Source organism: Scardinius erythrophthalmus (assembly GCF_964197995.2).
Source record: "Scardinius erythrophthalmus genome assembly, chromosome: 7".
Classification (NCBI taxonomy): Eukaryota; Metazoa; Chordata; class Actinopteri; order Cypriniformes; family Leuciscidae; genus Scardinius; species Scardinius erythrophthalmus.
Window position 1 is genome coordinate 3,279,962 of NC_138227.1, and position 21,794 is coordinate 3,301,755.

The 21,794-nt window shown below is 35.9% G+C and overlaps 1 protein-coding gene across 5 annotated transcripts in view; it reads right to left on the bottom strand.

The window, feature by feature from the left end:
- The window catches only part of LOC308694111 (NLR family CARD domain-containing protein 3-like), an 81,866-nt gene that overhangs the window by 17,280 nt on the left and 42,792 nt on the right, over positions 1–21,794 (bottom strand). For 2 of the 5 annotated variants that reach the window (XM_081371419.1, XM_081371421.1), the window contains exons 1-4: positions 2,860–3,031; positions 2,203–2,299; positions 1,883–1,996; positions 172–333 (exon numbers count right to left, since the gene is read on the bottom strand). In XM_081371419.1, the coding sequence (XP_081227545.1) occupies positions 172–333; positions 1,883–1,996; positions 2,203–2,252 (326 nt within the window). In that variant the 5' untranslated portion in view covers positions 2,253–2,299; positions 2,860–3,031. Of the gene's footprint in view, positions 1–171; positions 334–1,882; positions 1,997–2,202; positions 2,300–2,859; positions 3,032–4,460; positions 4,579–21,794 lie in introns of those variants that run through there. The other 3 variants (XM_081371418.1, XM_081371417.1, XM_081371420.1) reach the window with 2 other exon arrangements.

Genomic DNA, 21,794 nt, shown 5'->3' on the forward strand with positions numbered 1-21,794 from the left:
ATTATTACACAAGTCAGAGCAGTAAATAGCCATAAATTACAAAACTATTTATGGGACACAGAACATCATTAGATTTCTAAAATGTTTTAATCATTAATCATGTGTTTGAGTGATTTGTGATGTGAATTGCAGCACCTAAAATTAAATAACAACAAAAGTCCTACATTTTACCTGAAACCAGGATACATGCTTTCATTAAAGTCTTGTGGTTGAATCACAGGCTTGTACGCAAACTTAAACACTTCTGGTGGATCCATAGAGCGGTTACTCTTCATAGACACACAGCTGGACTCTGGTTTTGATCTCTTCTGCTGGACTGAACTGGTTTTAAAACTAAGTGAAAATAAAAAGCATACAGACTTATAAATGTTGTGCACTTTTACTAGGGGTGGAACGGTACATGTATTCGTATTGAACCGAAACGGTACGGGCGTCACGGTTCAGTGCATGAATACACACGGAGAATACACGGTATAAAAATAAATAAAACTCGCGTGCAAATTAATTAATGTAATGCGGAACTACTGTTATACGCGGGTTCTTTAGGGACACCTAATCTGTAGCCCCGCCTTAGCTTTGAAGCTCCGTGGCTATAATCATAGACAGGCTATAATGGACAGGCTGCAATGTCAAGTTTGCAATGCTGGAATATGTTGTGTGTGTGTGTGCCTGCGTGCGTGCGTGCGTGCGTGCGTGCGCGCGCGTGTGTGTGTGTGTGTGTTGAGAGAGGCGCGGGCGCGATCGAACAGTGGAAACATAAAAACATACTCCGTCATTTTGTTCATAGGACATCATTCAAACTGCAAAGTGTTTACTTATATTTGTGTACACTCGCAATAAAACACAACATTGTGCTTTTGTCAAATTGTAAACTCTTGTCAAACTGTAACCTACAACTGTCACCCAACACAGTGAGTAAGTTACACATTCTACATTGATTAAAAGAAGATCAAATTTGTTTTTAATAGTATTATTTTATACAGAAATAAATTATTTATAATTCAGATGAAAATAAAGTTGGTGTTAATTAAAATTTTAAGGAAAACAAATATATTGATCTGAAATATAGCAAATTAATTTTAAATTCATTCAGGTACAATTACCAAACATATCTCAAGGTCTTTTTGTCTTTTTATTAATTTAATTAATAAACTAATTATATAAAACTATTGTCAGTGCACTACAAATAAACTGGTTCTATGCCTTTACTTTATTAATAAATCTTATTTAAAAAATACAAGGCTTAAGACATTTATTTTCCTTTGGTGGTACAGCCTGAGACATGCACAATAAAATAAAATTGCCTTCTACATTTTTGTTTTGCTTTTCCCTCCATTGTACCGAACTCGTACCGAACCGTGATGTCTGAACCGAGGTATGTACCGAACCGTGACTTCTGTGTACCGTTCCACCCCTAACTTTTACAGGAATCATCTGCCTTAGGAAAGACCAGGGAGTGTTGTCACACTTTTGCTTTAACGTCTGGAAATCAGTGGTGTTTTGCACTGTCTCAAACTTTAATAGTAATTATTTTGAGAAATTAACTCTTTTCAAAGGCACATTGGAGGACGAAGGCTCAATCGACTAAAGAAGCCGATGTTTTGCTGACCTTTAAAGATAAACCACCTTACTGTACTCTAGTAACGGTGCTCTTGCTATGAAGCATCACTGTTCTGACCAGACACTGAAGATTTCAATAAATCTGAACGAACGGTTAGAAAAATCTGCTCAATTTTACACCAACTCCATTATATAAAGGTGGAAAAAATCTCATCTTACATTTAGTTGATGTCATTGATAATATTAGACTGACTGAGATAAATTATGCATCTAATTCAAAAGTGTCATACAATAAGCACATCTTTTATAAAAAATTATATACCTGAGATTAGGCCGTTTGTCTCCACTCTTAAACACTTCTGGCGGATCCATAGAGCGGTTACTCTTCATAGACACACAGCTGGACTCTGGGTTTGAGCTCTTCTGCTGGACTGAACTGGAACAGAGAACAGATTCAGTTTAATCCTTTAGATTACTGTGTTTGTTCTTTATGAGAGGAACCATATTAATATAAACACTTTCATCTTAAATCACATTGAGGAAACTTTATGATCTTTTTATTTAATATTTCATGTTAGTTAGTCAAAAACTGATCTTTTTCTGTAATTCAATACAATATTTGACAGTGTTTGTTGAAAGTACCTGCATCCTGGAGAAAAATCTTCCTCTCTTGATCCTTGTGAATCAGCCATGATGAAGATACAGGAGAATCTGATGAGTTTGATCTCCTCCACTGACTCTGAATGAAGAAACATTCACACACTAAATTAAATGATTAAACAACCTTCATAATTTAGTGTGGGAGAAAAAGGATCATGTGACTGTGTTAACTTAAACTCCCCGATCACACTAAATATGTCTCTATAGGACGCATTGTGTTTATCGTGCAATGTATACGCCAAAATGAGTTTTTACGTGCATATGATACGCATGGGTAGGTTTAGTAGTGGTAGGGTACGTGCATATTATACGCATGGGTAGGATTAGTCGTGTGTGGGGTGCGTGTGCACGCGAAAACTGCGTATCATATGCACGCAAAAACTCATTTTCGCGTATAAATTGCACGATAAACACAATGCGTGCGATAGAGACGCATTTTCATGAGATCAGGCTGGCCTATTCACAGACAAACGATTAAATAACTGAAACCGAGTAACGCTGATTGAACATGTTCAGTCCAAACACAAAAGAAACACTGAAGTGAAAGAAACCCTTTCATATCACACAAACAATCACTTAAAATGTCAAATGCCAGAGATTCATATTAATATGAGGAAGTCACCACAAATAAACACTCACCTTGATCAAACTTTTACAAGATACAGGATCTCAAATCCTCCAGCTTTAACATAATAAAATTCCTTCTTAAACGTTGATAAACACCTGCTCGGTTTTTTCCGTATAGTATACGTATACGTATTTTACCTGCTCAAAATGGCGACAGGATAACTTACTTTCACTTTCTATGAGTGACGACAGAGACAGACAGAGAGAGAGAGAGAGAGAGAGAGAGAGAGAGAGAGAGAGAGAGAGAGAGACGCGCATTCACGAGAGCACCGCGACGCATGCGTATGAGAGCAGACTTTGTAAATAAAGTGGTAAATTGTGTTTTTTGCGCAAAAAAAGCACTCGCGTATTTTTCAGTTTGTTTTTATCTGTTAATTATTTTTTTATATTTTGTCGTTCATTCAATTTTGTTTTTCTCTCTTCTCTTAAGAAGATTTTCGTTAGTTTTCTTAACTATAGAAAGTTCCTATCATGTCCAAACTTTGTCCAAAATTCTAACCTTTCATTGAATTGAAAGTGGGGGGGAAATCACATTATGAAATAAATGTTTATCTCCAAAACACGTCGGCCACAATTATTGGCCCCCCTAGAATTTTTTATGAGTAAAATATCTCTGAAGTATATTCTCATTAATATTTACCTTTATTTAGCACACCAGGGTGACTAGGAACATTAAATTGTCCAGCTATGACTTCTTGTTTCACAGGAGTTTAAATATTACGAATACACAAAGGCCAAATTCCCTTAATCATCCATCACCATGAGTAAAACCAAAGAATATAGTTCTGATGTGCATCAAAAGATTGAGGAGCATCACAAAATAGAAAGTGGCTGTAAGAAAATAGCTAAAGAATTGAAAATCCACATTTTGACCATCAGGGCAATAATTAAGAAGTTATAATCAACTAAAGATGTTACGAATCTGCCAGGAAGAGGACGTGTGTCTGTATTGTCTTAATGGACAGTGAGGAGGAGAGTTTGAGTGGCCAAAGACTCTTCAATAATCACAGATGGAGAATTGCAGAGATTAGTTGAGTCTTGGGGTCAGAAAGCCTAAAAAAAAAATTTATCAAACAACCCCTAGATACCCACATGTTGTTTGGGAGGGTTTCAAGAAAAATCCTCCTTGCTCCTCCAAAAATAAACTCCAGCATATTCAGTGGTCAGACACGACTGGATCTTCAAAAGGGACTGGATTCTGTGGTCAGATGAAACAAAAAAAAGGGCTTTTTGGCAGCAAACCCACCAGATGTGTTTGGTGCAAACAGGGATAAAAAGTACCCCATGTCTACGGTTAAATACACTGCTGGATCTTATATGTTGTGGGCCTTTTTTTTGCTGGAGATCCTGGACATCTTGTTCAGATACATGGTATTATATATTCTAGCAAATACCAACAGATAAAAAATCAAAACCTGTCTGCCTCTGCTAGAAATCTTATAATGAGCCGTGGTTGGATCTTCCATCAGGACAACGGTCCAAAACAAACATCAAAATCAACACAAAAATGGGTAACTGAGCAAAAAATGAAGCTTCTGCCATGACCGTCCCAGTCCTCTAAACTGAACCCTATAGAAAATGAGTGGGGTGAACTGAAGAGAAGAAGCACCAACCTGAACTTGTGAATCTGAAGGATCTGGAGAGATTCTGTATGGAGGAATGATCGCTGATCTCTTGTCAGTTATTCTCCAAACTCATCAGGCATTATAGGAGAAGACTCAGATCTGTTATCTTGGCAAAAGGAGATTGCAAAAAATATTTAATAACAGGGAGCCAATAATTATGGCCAGCGTGTTTTAGACAAAAACATTTATTTTATAATGTGATTTACCCCCACTTTAAATTCTTTTACTTCAATGAAAGGTTTGATTTTTGCGAATTTTTTGAATGAAAGATCAAAAGGATAAACGATGCAGATTTATTTTTTACAGCCATTTTTAATCATAATTACCAGGGGTGTCATTAATTCTGACTACCACTATATATACACCCCTTAACTCGTTGATTGGGTTGATTAACTAAGTGTTTAATTAAGTTTGATTATCAGGGGCACGTTCAAGTTCAAAACGGTGCACAACGTTTTGCTACGGTTTCCGGGTTGAACGTCATGTTTCCTGGAAACGGTGTGCAACGGGGTTTGAGATACGTTTTCTCTTGTTTGGTGGGTGTGTCAGAACTGCAGTCCAATCAGCAGCAACATGTATATAAAGCACGCGGTATTAAAGTGAACTCGCACAATGGGTTCAAGTAAAGTAATTTACAAATGTGTTCGATGTAGCTCAGTATACGCAACAACTGAGGATATTAGAAGACATGTTTGTAGTAAGTTTTATTGTAAAAATATAGAATATCAACATAATAATGTAGTTTTTAGCTTCATTGCAAATGTATGACATTTGGTATAGAAATAAACAATGGTAATTAGTGCTTTTCCTAAAAATGAGAAAGAAAATACAGGGTATTAAAACAGTATGAACTACAAATAAAGTCAGTATGTGAGGCTAAATAGGTGTGTTTTAGTCTGAATTAGGTAAGATGTGTGCTTCCATTTCAGTTTCAGCAATCACTCGATTGGGATGTTCTCTTTTGTTCTGGGCGGCAAGTGCAGTGACTGTAACATCGGGCATATTTTGTAGTATTAAACACATTTATACCGACTTCATCAGGCTCCGAAAATTCTTCACAAAGAACACAAAGAATGGCCTTCTCAGATGCCATAGTTGCAACTCTTGCGTCATCAGAACAGTGTGTTCAACGCATCACTGTTTCTGTTTAAAAAACGTTGTGCAACGTTTTGTTGGGGCTGAACGCAGCCGATGTTACAGTTACTGCACTTGCCGCCCAGAACAAAAGAGAACATCCCGAGTGAAGGGATTGCTGAAACTGAAATGGAAGCACACATCTTACCTAATTCAGACTAAAACACATCTATTTAGCCTTACATACTGACTTTATTTGTAGTTCATACTGTTTTAATACGCTGTATTTTCTTTCTCATTTTTAGGAAAAGCACTTAATTACCATTGTTTATTTCTATACCAAATGTCATTTGCAATGAAGCTAAAAATATAAACAACTACATCATTATGTTGATATCCTATATTTTTACAATAAAACTTACGACAAACATGTCTTGTAATATCCTCAGTTGTTGCGTATACCGAGCTGCATCGAACACATTTGTAAATTACTTTCCTTGAACCCATTGAACGAGTTCAGTTCACTTTAATACCCCGTGCTTTATATACATGTTGCTGCTGATTGGACTGCAGTTCTGACACACCCACCAAACAAGAGAAAACGTATCTCAAACCCCGTTGCACATAACACCGGTGCACGCCGTTTCCAGGAAACATGGCGTTCAACCCGGTGTTACAATATATTCGGTTCCTGAAATATTTGGTTCCAATGGGTGGAGCTACCATGAATATTCACGAGACCATAGCGTGCATGGGCGGGGCATATACAAGCGAGTGGAACAGAAATTATTAGCATGAGCGCCTCAGATCGCGTTTTGTCCTAAACTACTCCTAACTGTTCGTTTCTCACGAATGACTGAGATTAAGCTTTTTAAATGTCTAGTATTGCATGTTTAAATAAATATTTACAAAATATTCTTGTGTTTTGATTCTGTCTCCCAAAGTTGTCTGTAGGCTATTATTGAAATAGCTTGATGATAGCTCAAGACAACATATAGGCTACTTGGAGTTGCATGTTGTTGCATGCTTTGAATGCTGCTCTACACTCAACTGAAAATCTTTTTGATACACAACTGTCAAAGGTTATCATAAATGTTAAGCTTCAGTTGCTTTAACAGTTGTTTTCTCTAGCAATGCTTTAGAACATTGGTCAAATTAAGTGATAATTATTTCAATTGTATTGATGTATACATAGCAAGGTCCAACTAAAGTAATTTTATACTCAGTTTGTGCAATTTGTAGTTTTGAATGTACCATTCCAAAGGTAAGTGCACTTAATTGTAATAAAACAGAGACAAAACTCTAGCAAATTGATTCATTTAATTTAGTTTTTTATTTGGCAATGCCAAATTTCAAATTTTCTGTCATTGATATCATGCATGGGATTACAAAATTAAGGGTGTTTGCATCTAGGGCAAATAAAAACCTCACTGTATAATATAGTAAAAGACCTCATCTAAAAGTAGTATGTTTTGATCATGAAGAAACAGAGAAATCACTAAGTGTTCGGCTACTTAACTCACCTCTCATTGTGAAGTTCTGTGCCCTTCTAAGAAGGACATATTTCTTTTAGAAACACCATGAGGAACCTTTCCAGATTGTTTCAATTCATAAAAGGTTTTAAACATTTCCTTATCTATATTGACAGCCCAAGTGACAAATTCAACAAAGATGGGTAGGTTTATTTATATGAATTGTGGTTGAGACTCGTTATTATTTTAAAACATCACCACAGCTAATTGGATGTTGAATGCTTCACAAACTATATGTACTAAACCAATTATTTATTGGCCAAAGCTGTGTACAATAGTAAATTACACAGACATAGAGGTCAGAAATAGAGGTCAGTTTCTCAGGTGTGGTGGGATATGGACATATAATTAAAAAGTATCCTCATTTAAAGAATAGGCTATAATAGATATAATTTTTATAATATAAAACTATATGCATAAAGTTATCTACCTATCCTAAATATGATCTAGACTGTTTAAAATTGATAAACAAAAACATCTGTTTTTTAAAGCATTCATTCATTAACTCGAAATTATTTTATAGTAAGATACAGTGTCTTAAAATTACATATTTTATTCATATTCAGCTGTAAAAACAAGAATGTTAGACAAGAGAAAAAATGGGATCAAGGACAAAATTAATACAGCAGGACTAATAAAATATTTACTATATTATTCAAATATGTATTTATAAATATACCTTTTGGTATACCCATGCCTTCTACACCAGTGTATTTTTCTGTTCACTTGTTTACAAAAAGATTACATAAGAGTGATAACATTACTAAACTGATAAGATGTAGGCCTAATTTTTATGACTAATGGTTAGTCATTATTATCAATTAATTTGACCACTGTTCTAAAGCATTGCTAGAGAAAACAACTGTTAATGCATCTGAAGTCTAACATTTATGATAACCTTTGATAAAGTAAAGGTTGTGTATCAAAAAAAATTTCAGTTAAGTCCTTATAAGCAACATCCAAAGCATGCAACATGCAACTCCAAGTTCTTATGTTGTCTTGAGCTATCAGCCTATAATTTAAAGGCTATTTTAATGCAGACAACTTTGGGAGACAAAATAAATACACAAGAATATATTTGTAAATATTTATTTAAACAGCAATCACACACCTTTAAAATCCTAATCTCAGTCACTCATGAGAAACGAACAGTTCTATAATGTCAGCAACAACTAATCTGGGAAAATTTGGAGAAATATGCCTTTATTGTAGGTCTTGCAACGCTTCCTGCAGGATTAGTTCAGTTCAGGTAAACTCAGTACTAAAACACATGCTACAAAACGATGAATTATTTATAAAATATATACGACTAGTTTAAAAAGGTATAGCGGAGGATCTTTCCAAATTTTAGATAAGACCCGCCCTCTCCACTTTTTGAAAAGTTTGATTGATTCACCAGAATGATTGACAATTAGGAGGACCAATAGTTTACACTACCCACCAGGAAGTAAAACATCCTCCGCTATACCTTTAAGATTAACTTCGTTCAACTTTATTACCTGTTTGAAATAAATAATCCATAAAACAAAACGAGCAGGCGCTCGTGCACGCTAATAATTTCCGTTCCACTCGCTTGTATTTGTCGCTCCGCCCACGCTATGGTCTCGTGAATATTCATGGTAGCTCCACCCATTGGAACCAAATATTTCAGGAACCGAATATATTGTAACACCGGAAACCGTAGCAAAACGTTGCGCACCGTTTTGAACTTGAACGTGCCCCAGATCTACACGCGAGGAAACAGGAACTCGCGAGCTCATTCAAACCCTGCGCGCGCGCGTGATATCTCCTCTGCACGCAATATAAGCCCCCGCGCGCGCGCATGATCATTCCCCACGCTCTCACGCTTGATCTCCTCTCGCCTGCTGCTTTTGCTCGCTCGAACCAGAGCCGTTGAAAAACATATATATCATATTTATCGGCTCTGGCTGGCTCGAACACTTTTATTTTTGGCATTCGAGGGGCGGGACTTACTGTTTTAATAACCTCAAATGTCATTGGTTACAATGTCATTGGACGCCTGTCCTTGACTTCAGACATGAGACATCACTTAATTTGTTTTATTTATTTATATTAAAGTGTAATGTGATTTAATGCATTGATAATATAGAATAGATTCTTACCAGATACTTTATTAACAGGAAGTCTTACTAGTGATTGCATTGTGTTGTTAAGATATGTTTACAGACTGTAACGATGCATTTCCATGGCTATTAGCATTGTAAATCTACCAAAATTCTTATAAATTTTTACATTTTATATTTACAACACTATGATTTGTGTTATTTAACACTCTATGTTAAATGTAGGCTAATGTAATAATCTATAAGCCAAGGCATATTTAAGTTCACTCATTCACTTCACCTTGAAAGGAAATATGATCCATTTGTCCCAGTGCACTGAAATATTTCATGAAAGTACTTACTATTTTGATGTTGGTTCTTCGTTAATATATCATGTTTTCTCCTTCACGGCACAGCCTGAAAAACACCTTCAGTTGAACTGAACTTTGTGTTCAGAAATGTGTATGTAATCTAGCAGGTTTTTCTGGATTCGGCACATGACCTACTTTGACTGGAGAGAGAAAAAATAAATCACAGAACAGTATCAGTCCCTGAAAATCACATGAATCATGCGGAAAAATTCTTATTCATGTCTCAAATCAAAACATACATATACTCTGTAAAATACAGGATAAGATTAAGTGAGATCCCCTGGAGTGAGATGATTTTTAATGCTTGAAGAAACATACAAAATTCCAAACAAACCCTGAAAAAGACAAATATTAATACAATTCCAAGAAGTCCAAATGGCAGCAAACAGAATAAATAAACAACATAAACCTAAAGAGATGTAAAGAACACATGTTCATAAATACATAAAATATTATCATCAGAAAATACCTTCAGAAGATTACATAGTTTAAGGGCTTTTTTGTTACACATGAGTCTTAAAGATTAGAAGTCTGAACCAAACCATCAGGAACAGCTTTTGACAAAGACATATACATTCAGAGTAATATTGTATTTTTCATTGGAAATTTCGTTCCCCATCCATAATGTGTGCAATGGATCAGACACCTTAATCCATTCAGTCCTGAAAGTCCTTTCTTTTTGCCAAAGAAATTTAAACTGAATTTGATTAATATCCTTTATCCACCTGTCAGAGATACCTAAAGAATATGCAGGGTAAATCAGCCTGGAAAGTACTTCGATTTTCTGTAATAAAATTGAGCCAAAAATGGTGATATCACTTTGTAACCACACATTTTAAAAAAAATGTTTCTAATTTTAGTGTCTTTAGTAATAACAATAATAATTGCCAAATATTTTACCTCATTTTTTAATGGAATATTAAACAATTGAGATTCAGTCTGATTATGCACTGCCATCAACTTGTACTTTTTAAAATGTAATTTCAGACCAAAGGCTTTGGGCAGCTGGGATCTGCTCTGCATCACAAAGAAACAGAGTAGCATCGTTTGATAATTGACCCTTCGCTAAGCCACGCCCGAAAACCGCCACAGGCCAATCGTGGCTTAGCAACCGTAACTAAGCGCGGGAGGTCAGTCAAGCTTTCGAGCGAGAGGGAAACATGCCAAAGCGTTGTGCGTATGGATTGTGCAAATCTGATACCCGGTATCCTAAAAGTTTGGACGGGGTGGTGGATTTTGTTCCCTTCCCGAAACCTAAAACCCAAGGGGAGAAATGCCGGGCGTCATCTTCATTTATATAGTGCTTTTATCAATGTAGATTGTTCCAAAGCAGCTTTACATTGATAATAGGAAATGTTTTGGCTTTATAGCAGCGCTAGAATAAAGTTTTTGTCCAGCTAGTGGATCAAGCAGTGTGATTAAAGACAAGACGGAGGCTCACTGACATAACTTAACGTTACTTAAAAATATATTTCAGCATTTTGTTAATCGACGGCCAAACTAGTAACGTTACCCCCAATCCGATCGCGATCTCCCGGTGTTAGTTCTAGTAAAAGTAAAAGGTAACGTTAGTTAGTAAAAGCAGGGAACATCACGGGGCTTGCCGGAGATCTCCAAGGAAAAGGTTGGTATGCAAACTTAATCAGTTCATAACAGTAGTCACTAATGTGACCCACGACGTGTGAGCAGTAACGTTAGCCTGGTGCGCTAAAATAAGCGTGAGAATGTTATCATTGCAATGTGGTCAGGCTAATGTCTTGTGTTTGTTCCACAATACTTATGGATAAGCTGTTTGATTTATAAATATTAGAATGTGAAAATTTTCACATTTCACTTACCCTGCTGTGCATGCACAGAGCTGTTCCTCAGTTTGTGTGTTTCCCATTTGAATGGTCAGCGTATGAGGCGGCTGCTGCTTGCGCTGGGACCTAACATTATAGACTTTAGCTTCAATTTTGATGAAATTATTCTCTAATCGTTTGCATATTATGTCGTGGATATAGCCCTCGAATGCATACTGCAGTCTTGCTCTCTCATATTTTCACCTGTTCGCCAAAAATGACTAATTATCTCCTTGGGAATGTCTGAAACCAGTGCCATACATACTGTAATAGACGTGCCAGGCACAAAAGCTTGACAGGCGTAGCAACAGTAACTAAGGAGGGCGGGGCTTAGTGAAGGGTCAATTGGCTTATTAATAGCTGACTCCCCAAGCCATTCAAGGACCTAATATCTTTACTATTTCAGTCGTATCTTACAAGTTCAGCTATTAAAATAAACAAATACGGACTTGTCGGATCACTTTGTCTAATACCTCTGTTGATGTTAAAACGCTTAAAAGATACTGAACAATTAATGTTTTTGTACAACTGTTACGCACCTGTGGCTGTGCGTGCCTGTGTTTTCTCTCGCTCCCTGTCATTTTCTTAGGCTCCACCTCTAATCTTCTGTTGGTTTGGAGAGCTGTCATTCTTTATCAATGGCGTGATGTCAACTCCTCCGCAGCCAATCAAGTCCCGCCAGCAGTTAAAAGGAAGCCAAAACAAACGCGAGGAGGCAACTTCTTTTGTACGCTAATTTTGTTTTGTGAATGTCTTAACCTTGTTGCTTTTAGTTTGCCATCTCGTTTTTGAATATTGTTTTGATACTTTTTCCCTTTAGTTCTCTTTCTGTCTTTTGATGCCGTTGTTCGCCCTATAAAGTAGACAGGTTAAATGTCACGTGACTTACATAAAGAAACACCTAGGTAACTCACTGTATATATACCCCAGGTAAGAAAGTGAACGCCACCCTCTGTATGTTTTGTATTTGTTAGTTAAGAGTAAATAAGTTAGGGCATTTGATGCTGAAAATTTGATTTATTTTCCTTTATTTTTGTTAGATAGTTTAGAGGTTTAATTACAAGTTAGAATTTGTTTTGTTTTGTTCTTTTCATTTCTTTGGCTTCACTAATTGCGTCACTTTTTTCTCTTAGGTTATTTATTTATCTGTTATCTATTTTTGATCTGTAAATATTTTTCCTTACTTATTTTCACCATTATTATTATTACTATTATCCACTTCTTATTTTTCTTTCGCATCACTTTGTTATGTGTTGTCTCCTGCCACCACAATCACTCCAAATTTGATCATGACCTCAATGCTACCTCTTCTGACCCTAGAGAATAAGAGGTCATAACAACAAGATGATTGTAACCTGTTTGGCCATTCAATACAAGTAAATGAGGAGAAGCAGATTACAAGCAAATTATGAGGAAAGGCATTTATGTGGTCCGAGAGCAACACATTAAGGTAAATGTTAATAGGCAGTAAATGTCATTTTCTGTCATAAACAGTTTGTACACTGTAAAAACAAACCTATAGAATCTACCCAATAAAATTGAGGTAACAATTTGCACTCACTTTGTTTGGGTAGATTTCATCCCATATTTTTGAATAAAAAGTACCTACATTTAAAGGGACACTTCACCTCTGGAAAGATGAATGTGTATTTAAAATAGGTCATTTATGCAGAAGAAATGTAAAATTATTTTAGAATTTGGAGCTTTCTAGACTAAGAAAAGCCAGAAAATGTATTTTTGGCTTATGTGGATGAAAGACAACAACTCCCAGAATGCACTTGCTTCGCTTAAATACACAGATTTATATCCATTCAAGACCGGGCCAGCAAGTGGACGTTGTGCATCTTTCGAACTGTATTGCTGAGATTAAGATCTGGATGTCTTTAAATGGCTCAAAAACAGAAGTTATGCTCCTTGGCTCTCCTCATCAACTGCGAAAGGTTGGGTCTCCTATTCTGTATGTTGATGGTGTTGCCTTGGAGTTTCAGAGCAAATTAAAAAATCTTGGTGTCATATTTGATGCCACACTGTCTTTTGAGCCTTTTGTGCAGAATACGGTTAAGACATCCTTTTATCACCTCAGAAATATAGCACGCTTATGTTCTATGTTGTCCTTCTCAGTTGCTGAGAAGTTGATAAATTATTTTGTCTTTCCACGTATTGACTACTGTAACGGTCTTCTAGCTGGGGTATCTAAATCATCAGTTGACAAACTGCAATATCTACAGAATTCTGCTGCTAGAGTGTTGTCTGGGGTCAGGGCTAGGGATCATATAACCCCTGTCCTGGAGTCTCTGCACTGACTACCTGTCAGGTACCGTATTGATTTTAAAATTCTTATGCTGGCATTTAAATCTCTGCACAATCTGGCTCCTCAGTACTTGACTGACTTATTAATGCCTTACACACCTTGTAATCTGCATTCCTCGCAGAGTGGTTTCTTGGTTGTTCCCAAGACACGGCTTCGGTCCAGGGGTGATCGAGCATTTTCTGTCTATGCTCCCAAGCTTTGGAACTCTCTCCCGGCCGACATCAGGGAAGCAAATACATTAGTGACTTTTAAATCTCTTCTTAAAACATTTTATTTTAGGATTGCTTTTACTTGATTTACATTTTTTGTGGTTATTTTTTGTATTCAAAGTGTGTAGTTTCTCTGTTGTTATGTTTGCTTGTAAAGCGCTTTGAGAAAGCAACTTTAAAGACGTTATACAAAATAAATGTATTATTATTATTATGCTTTAATACACAAGTTAATTTGATTCAGATGTACTGATAATATGTTATATTTAACCCCTGTTTAGAAGCTTTTTCCTCTAATTACACAACATTGTTGTAAAAAAAATCGTTTAATTGGAGTGAATAGAGTTGTCGCGATTCTCTCTCTCTATATATGGCTCTGGCCTTTATGTGGAACAGGCAGCTTTCTCGACCAATGAGAAACCGTTCATGTTGCATTTTTTTTGGTTAGTCAATATATATAAGTCATAGCAGCAAACACACTGTGAGATGATCATGACACTTAAAATTATCACAGGCTATCTTTGTATCGAAGCTTATGTGTAGCAATATTCAATTTGAAATGTAATATGCAAAATGACAATGCAATATGTAAAATGGCAATGCATTTCTGTATTTAAATTTTAATTTTCCCATCATTTGTGCAATGTTTGGTGCAAAATGAAAATGAAAATGAAATTATAAAATTTACATTTGCCATTTCATACACTAGTTTTAATATTTTAATGTTCAAGCAAAAACTGTGGCAAAATTGTAATTTAAATGTTATTTTTTCTTTATTGCATTTACACTCACAGTTAAGACACTTGCGATTGCATTTCCATTAAGTGTCACGCAATGAATGTAGCAAAATTCAATGTGCAATTTGAAAATGCATTCTGAGCCGATCACGTGCCCGCTCAATCACTGCGTGAAGTTGGCCCCGCCCCCAACCAATGCAAAACGTCGGCAAAATAGGCCATATTCACCCAAAATAGACTCATGTTTGTTCTAATTTGCGCCGATAAACTTTTATTTTGTGCTGCTTCGGTTTCTTAAATATTAAAATATTATTTATTGGTCATTCTGAGGTCACTCAGCCCCCCTACCTGCTCCACATTGACCCAAAATAGTCTTGTTTGTGCCGGTTAAAGTTTTGTGTGCTGCTTCGTTGTTTAACCTGCTCCACATTCACCCAAAAAAGGCTATAGGTCGATGAATTTGACCCGTCAGATTCCGTGACCATGTACATATGTATTAATACCTTATCAATATGCTTTATAAAATGGAAAGGGACTCGCATATGTCTGCCTCATATTTTATGATTATACAGCTGAATAAACAGAGATGGTCACACATCACATTTGTCACTTTATTGAACATTACAGTCAGTTATAAATAAATAAAGAGCGGTCACATTTATTTTTCGGTAGCTATTAATACCGAATACCAATGGAGCTTTGTCATATTATGTGATCACAGGGTAATAGGCCTATGCATTTGTAAGGAAAAACTATAGGTTCTCCAACATTATTGGGTATTACAGTTAATAGTAGGCTAATAAGAATAAAGATAAGCATGTATCAGACAATGACAATATCTTATACAAAACAAAACCATCAACACAGTCCAGCATCAGACAACAGCAGCGCAGCATGTTGACATGGGTCTCGATGACGCTTGATAGGCAGAACACTCTCCCAGACCCAGACGGTCCAACATCGTACTGGTTCTATCACCTGCAGACGCGTAATAATCTTCGGAAACACTACCATTCTCTGTCCATGCTCCACTTCATCTGCTAGTGAATTTAACGCACGTATCAGCTCTGCCGCCGCCCTGTTTCCTTCCAACACCTCTAAATACGCACCAAAGCCTATGTTTACCTGTTGCCGAGGTAACGGGCACGTGATCGGCTCAGAATGCATTTTCAAATTGCACATTGAATTCTGCTATATTCATTACGTGACACTTAATGGAAATGCAATCGCAAGTGTCTTAACTGTGAGTGTAAATGCAATTAAGAAAAAATTACATTTAAATTACAATTTTGCCACAGTTTTTGCTTGAACATGTTAAACATATCTAATCATTTCTGTAATACATTTTAATTTTGCTACTTATAAAGCGTTAAAATGTATTCAATTTACATATTAAAACTAGTGTATGAAATGGCAAATGTAAATTATATAATTGAATTTTCATTTTCATTTTGCACCAAACATTGCACAAATGTATGGGGAAATTAAAATTTAAAATCAGAAATGCATTGCCATTTTACATATTGCATTGTCATTTTGCATATTACATTTCAAATTGAATATTGCTACACATAAACTTCCATATTCTTTAAACACAAGACCGTGACAATGGCGTCTGTGAACCGCTTTCACTGTACGACATTTAGGAGCCATGACCCCAGAAATCACCACGATTGTTTCACAATGCTCGTCTTTTGTCTGGGACAGGCCAAAATCGCACAGTGTGTATCGGGCATTAGATAGAATAAATCTTTTTGTTTGAGCGTTGTAAGTATGCAGCTATTATACATGTAAAAACAGCTACATAGCAGACTAAAGAAAAACAAGAAAATGCATCATATGACCCCTTTAATACATTAATACAAATGTAATAAAACTATTATTAAAAATATGATGTATAAACTCAAGCTTCCATCGTTTGTTTTCCAAAAGTAAGCTTGAACTGTTTTTTTTTTCTCTCTATTTATTCTAACAAAACTCCAACCTTTTTGAGTTTATACTGTGTGTTTATTCAAATAAAATGGTGAATCTATGAATGTGAAACTGTATTTTGCTGCTGTGAAATAAAAGGTGTTTCACTGCCGCCTCATCAGGTCTTTCAGAGGATCATTGAAATCTAAATGAAGTCTTAATTTATAACAGTGAAGTCACTTTATCTTCAGTCTCTGTTGATTCCGTTGACTGTGAGTCTCTGTAGTGGATCCTTATTCACCATCAGATGATCATCAGAAGATCAGAATGTCATGTAATACCTAAAATAAAATACACAGTCACATATACTGTACAGTATGAAACATCTTTTCATAAGAAAACTAACTAGATAATCTATATTAATTAATTATCAAACATGATAATATAGCTTCTATCTGATGCTCAGAGTCACTTTACAATATCAAAAGCACATAAAAGGTCACTTTCACACAATGGACAGCTGATACAGAACCAGCAGAAATGATCATTACACTTAATATCAGTTAATAACAAACAACCCAAATATCAGATTATCACACACATAGAAAAACTTGAAGGGAAAAAGCTGAAAATAACATTAATATTATTTTCACAATCACTATGAGAAGCATTAAACTCATATTAAACACAGTTGAAAGTTCAGAGACTTACAGAAATTGAAGCCTAATTTAAGACTCATTATCTGATGATCTCAGACAAAATATTCACACACACACACACACACACACACACACACACACACACACACACACACACACACACACACACACACACACACACACACACACACACACACGTGAACTGAACCTGGTACAACCTGATACAAATTACTTGATGAAAATTGTTAAGAACTATCCTTACCATATAGTATCTGCAGTTTATAATGTGGATCATCCTTCAGATCCTTCAGTAGCTTCACTCCTGAGTCTCCTAGTTCATTCTTAGACAGATCCAGTTGTCTCAGGTGTGAGGGGTTTGATCTCAGAGCTGAAGCCAGAGCAGCACAACCTTCATCTGTGACACCACAATCCTCCAAACTTTAGAGAATAATGACACACAAAACATTTATATCCAAAGCTAAACATGGCAACTTAAAAAATAAAATAACAACATAATGCTGTGAAAATGAAATATATACAAATACTGGTGTGTGTGTGTGTGTGTGTGTGTGTGTGTGCGTGTGTTTGAGCTTGATGTATTTGTAAAAAGTTTAAGAAACTCTTAATACTAATGTAGTTAATGTCCAATAAAGGCTGTATTAAAGCATTTAGTGACATTTTCAGATTTTCCGTGAACTAATCTAAAGTGAGAACTATTTATGGTTAATAAGTTCTCTTATGAACCACTGACAACTCCTAAAGAACCGGTTTGTAAATAATGCAATACTTCATTTAGAAATGATAAATTGATCATTAATAAAGTATGAAAACACAATTATTAAACACATTATAGATATGCTTATAAATCAAGAATACTGCATTTATAACTGTATTTATAAACTGCTTGTTAATGTCTATTAATGCTTTATAAATGATGAATTAACTGTTTACTAATGCTTAACTAATGATTAATAGCGTGCAGTTATTATAAAGTGTTACCAACTTTATCTAACTCAGGGGTCGGCAACCTTTTTGTCATAAAGTGCCATTTTTAAGTTTCTTAGTGCCAGTAAAAAACAGTAAAATCACTGTGCCACAACCCATATACCATCTTGAATTCCAAAAGATAGAACGAAATCATTATGAAGAGGTAGGGTACCATCCGTTGAGTTTTGCAGTGATTATATTTAAGTGCCAAACAAGTCACATCAAATGCATTCACCCTCCATAACAGTACATACAAATTTACATATCAGTTCAATTTTTTGTATGATAGAAAAACCTGAGTTTCCTCTCCTTAACTTCACTTCTTCTATGCTTATATCCGCATCCTCACCCCTCAGAAATGAGGACATCAGCCCCTAGTGTAGCGGAAAAGCATTAGTAACAGTGAATTCAACCTAGAACTGTTACAACTCTATAGCGGCTGACCAGAGCACTGCAATTACTTCTCACTTAAACTACAATCAAATGGATTTCCCCCGCACATTTCACGTCTGTCCTCTGCGCTTTATTCATCAGAAGTGCGCGGCTGCACACAAGCACAGCTTAGAAGGAACATTGTTTGTAGTTATCTGGATTATTGATAAAAAATAAATGAAAAAAAAAGTTAAAAAATATTGTGATAATTTGTGAATAAATCACGTAAAAACATCTTTGGTTCAAAGAGTATTTTTAGTTTCAACTGACCATAGAAATTTGATTGGTTCAAACAAACAAAAAAGTAAATCAATTACCGAGTTTAAGTAATTTTTTTACTTTGATCCAACAACAATTTTTTAGTGATTATATAAAAACTATAACAAATTAAAACTGTATATCACATATAAATATTGAAAAATTGTAACAGAAGAGGTTAATGTAATGAACATAAAAGAGTCATGAAACCCCCCTCTTCCAGCTCAAGTCTACCTGACAATCATTCTGAAAAATCATCTTAAATGTGTATGGACGGCTGTGAGAAGAAGGAAGGGAGTGTGTGTGGCAGAGCAAGACAGGAGAGAGAGAGAGAGAGAGGGGGACGAGCAACTGCTATCTGTCAGTGGCCCATGCCGGCTCTCACTACATATCAGGGGGAAACTGGACGATTTTTATATCTGAAGTTAAATTACTACGAAATACATTGAACACCATCTGTTTTGTTCTCTTCAACAGTATAAATGTTTATATACATACAAGCTGAGCCATATCGCATTAATTATCGCAGGCAATACGTCCGCAATAATTAATGCGATATGGCTTAGCTTGTCAGTTAACTACGGCTCTGTGTTGTAAATGCCGCTCCATCTGAAAGCAGGTGATGGCGATTTACTACTAATCAAGAAACCGGCTTTACTGACGAGATGCGCCTAACAATGTCATGCGATATATGGCCCAGCCCTAGGTCACGTATTTTACCACAGTAACTCCAGTTTACAGTGAGGATTCTCCAGTCCAGCAGAGAGCAGCTTCACTCCTGAGTCTCCTAGTTTATTCACAGACAGATCCAGTGTTCTCAGGTATGAGAGGTTTGATCTCAGAGCTATAGCCAGAGCAGCACAACCTTCATCTGTGACACCACAATCACTCAACCTGTAGAGAACAATGACACTTTTCACTCTTCAAATATGTTTTTATCTTAATTGTTTTATAATATGTATGATGTATTTTATCTTAATATGTATGATATAATGCAATATCTCTTTTTTTAAACAATTCAACATGTCAGTGAGTTTTACTGTTATTCTAAGAGATTGAGGGCCCTATCTTGCACCCAGCACAATTGACTTTGTACACCGACGCATGTATCATTCCTATTTTGCACCTGACACACAGCGGACTTTTCCCTCCACAGACGCACGTAGGTAAATTAGGGAATGAACTTGCGCTCCCCGGGGGGCGGTTCAGCGAAAAGAGGAGGTGTGTTCCGGCACAAATGTTCCCTGGTGCTATTTTGCAGTTTCAGAAAACAATTCCGCCACAGACCAGGAAAAACCTAGTCTAAAGTCAGTGGCGCGTTCAGATGCTATTTTAAGGGTGCATGCTTGACAATAATGTAGCGTGTGCACAATGCGCATACACTTTGCTTCTCTCATCTACACAGACGGAGAAGTTCCCATTTTTGCAAACCATACATAATTACAAGGACAAATATTACCACACAAAGGAAATCATTGTGGTGTCCATGAAGATGTGAAAAAAATAGGCATAAATCTAGCTTAAACATTTACCAAAATAATTATACGGCTGTTTAACCGAAGATAATTGTATTTATTTATTTATTTAATTAGTTTATTTGTCAGGGACAATGTACAAAATACATTAATCTTACGAAAAGATGTTTTGTACCAGAGTTAGCAAAAGCTATTTTTCATCTGCAGTCCCCGGGCAGGTGCACACAATATTAAAACATTGCATTACATATAACTATCAGTAGCACTAACAAATAAATGCAATAATGGTTAAACAATGATCATTAAAATCTAATCAGATGTTTAAATGAAAAACTAATCAAAAAAACATCACAGCCTACAACATAGTCAAAAATATTTACTTCAATATTACATTTGTAAACTTTAAGTGTGCTGATGCTGACACAGCTGGTTATCAAGGATGTATTTCTTTAAGTTTCGAGAGAAATTATTCAGATCTACAGACAACTTTAGACTGTCTGGGAGTTGATTCCATTGTTTAATGGTTTTATATGAGAAGGCTGTCTGTGCAAAGGCGGAGGATCTTTTCGGGATAGCACAATTTCTGTGAGCAGTGGAGCGGGATGTTCGGTTCGTTTGTTCAGAATAATGTTTTATGATTTTTTTCATTCAGGGTGGAGCAATATTATTAACAATTTTGAAAACGGTTCTTAAATTTGTATATAGAATTAGGGAGTCAAAACTTAATATTTTATATTTACTGAGAATATTGCAGTGATGATAGCGAGGGGCTTTTCTGTCAAGCACCTTTAACGCCTGATTATAGACCGATCTGAGCGGTTTGATTGTGGTCTCGTTGACCTGAGACCAACAGGACAAACAGTAGATGATGTGTGGAGAGATCATGGCATTAAAATACATGAAAGATGCTTTAGTTGTCAAACTATTCCTAATGTGTCTAAAGATGGAGATATTATATTTAATAGAGTTGCACATTGTTTTAATATGTTTTTTAAAACTAAATGGACACCTAGATATTTTATCTCTGTCACAATGTTAATTTTGTGTCCATTAACATAGATGTTAGGCATATCTTTAACTTTATTGGACTTCGCGAAATACATTCCAACAGTTTTTTTTCAATATTTAGTGTTAAACAAGAAGATTTAAGCCAATTACTTATTTTGTCCATGGCTGAGGACAATTTAGTGGCTACTTGCTCCATATCCCTCCCATGTACGTAGATGATGGCATCATCTGTGTACATGATGATGTCTATGCCCTTGCACACAGCCGGAAGATCATTGATGTAAATACTGAACAACAAGGGTCCCAGAATTGATCCTTGCGGGACCCCAGTTGTGCCGGGCTTCAGAGAGGACAATATTTTTAATTATATATTATATAATAATTTTTTACCCTCACACATTGCATCCGATTTGAGAGATATGATTGTATCCAATGCAATGTCTCCATGGACAGA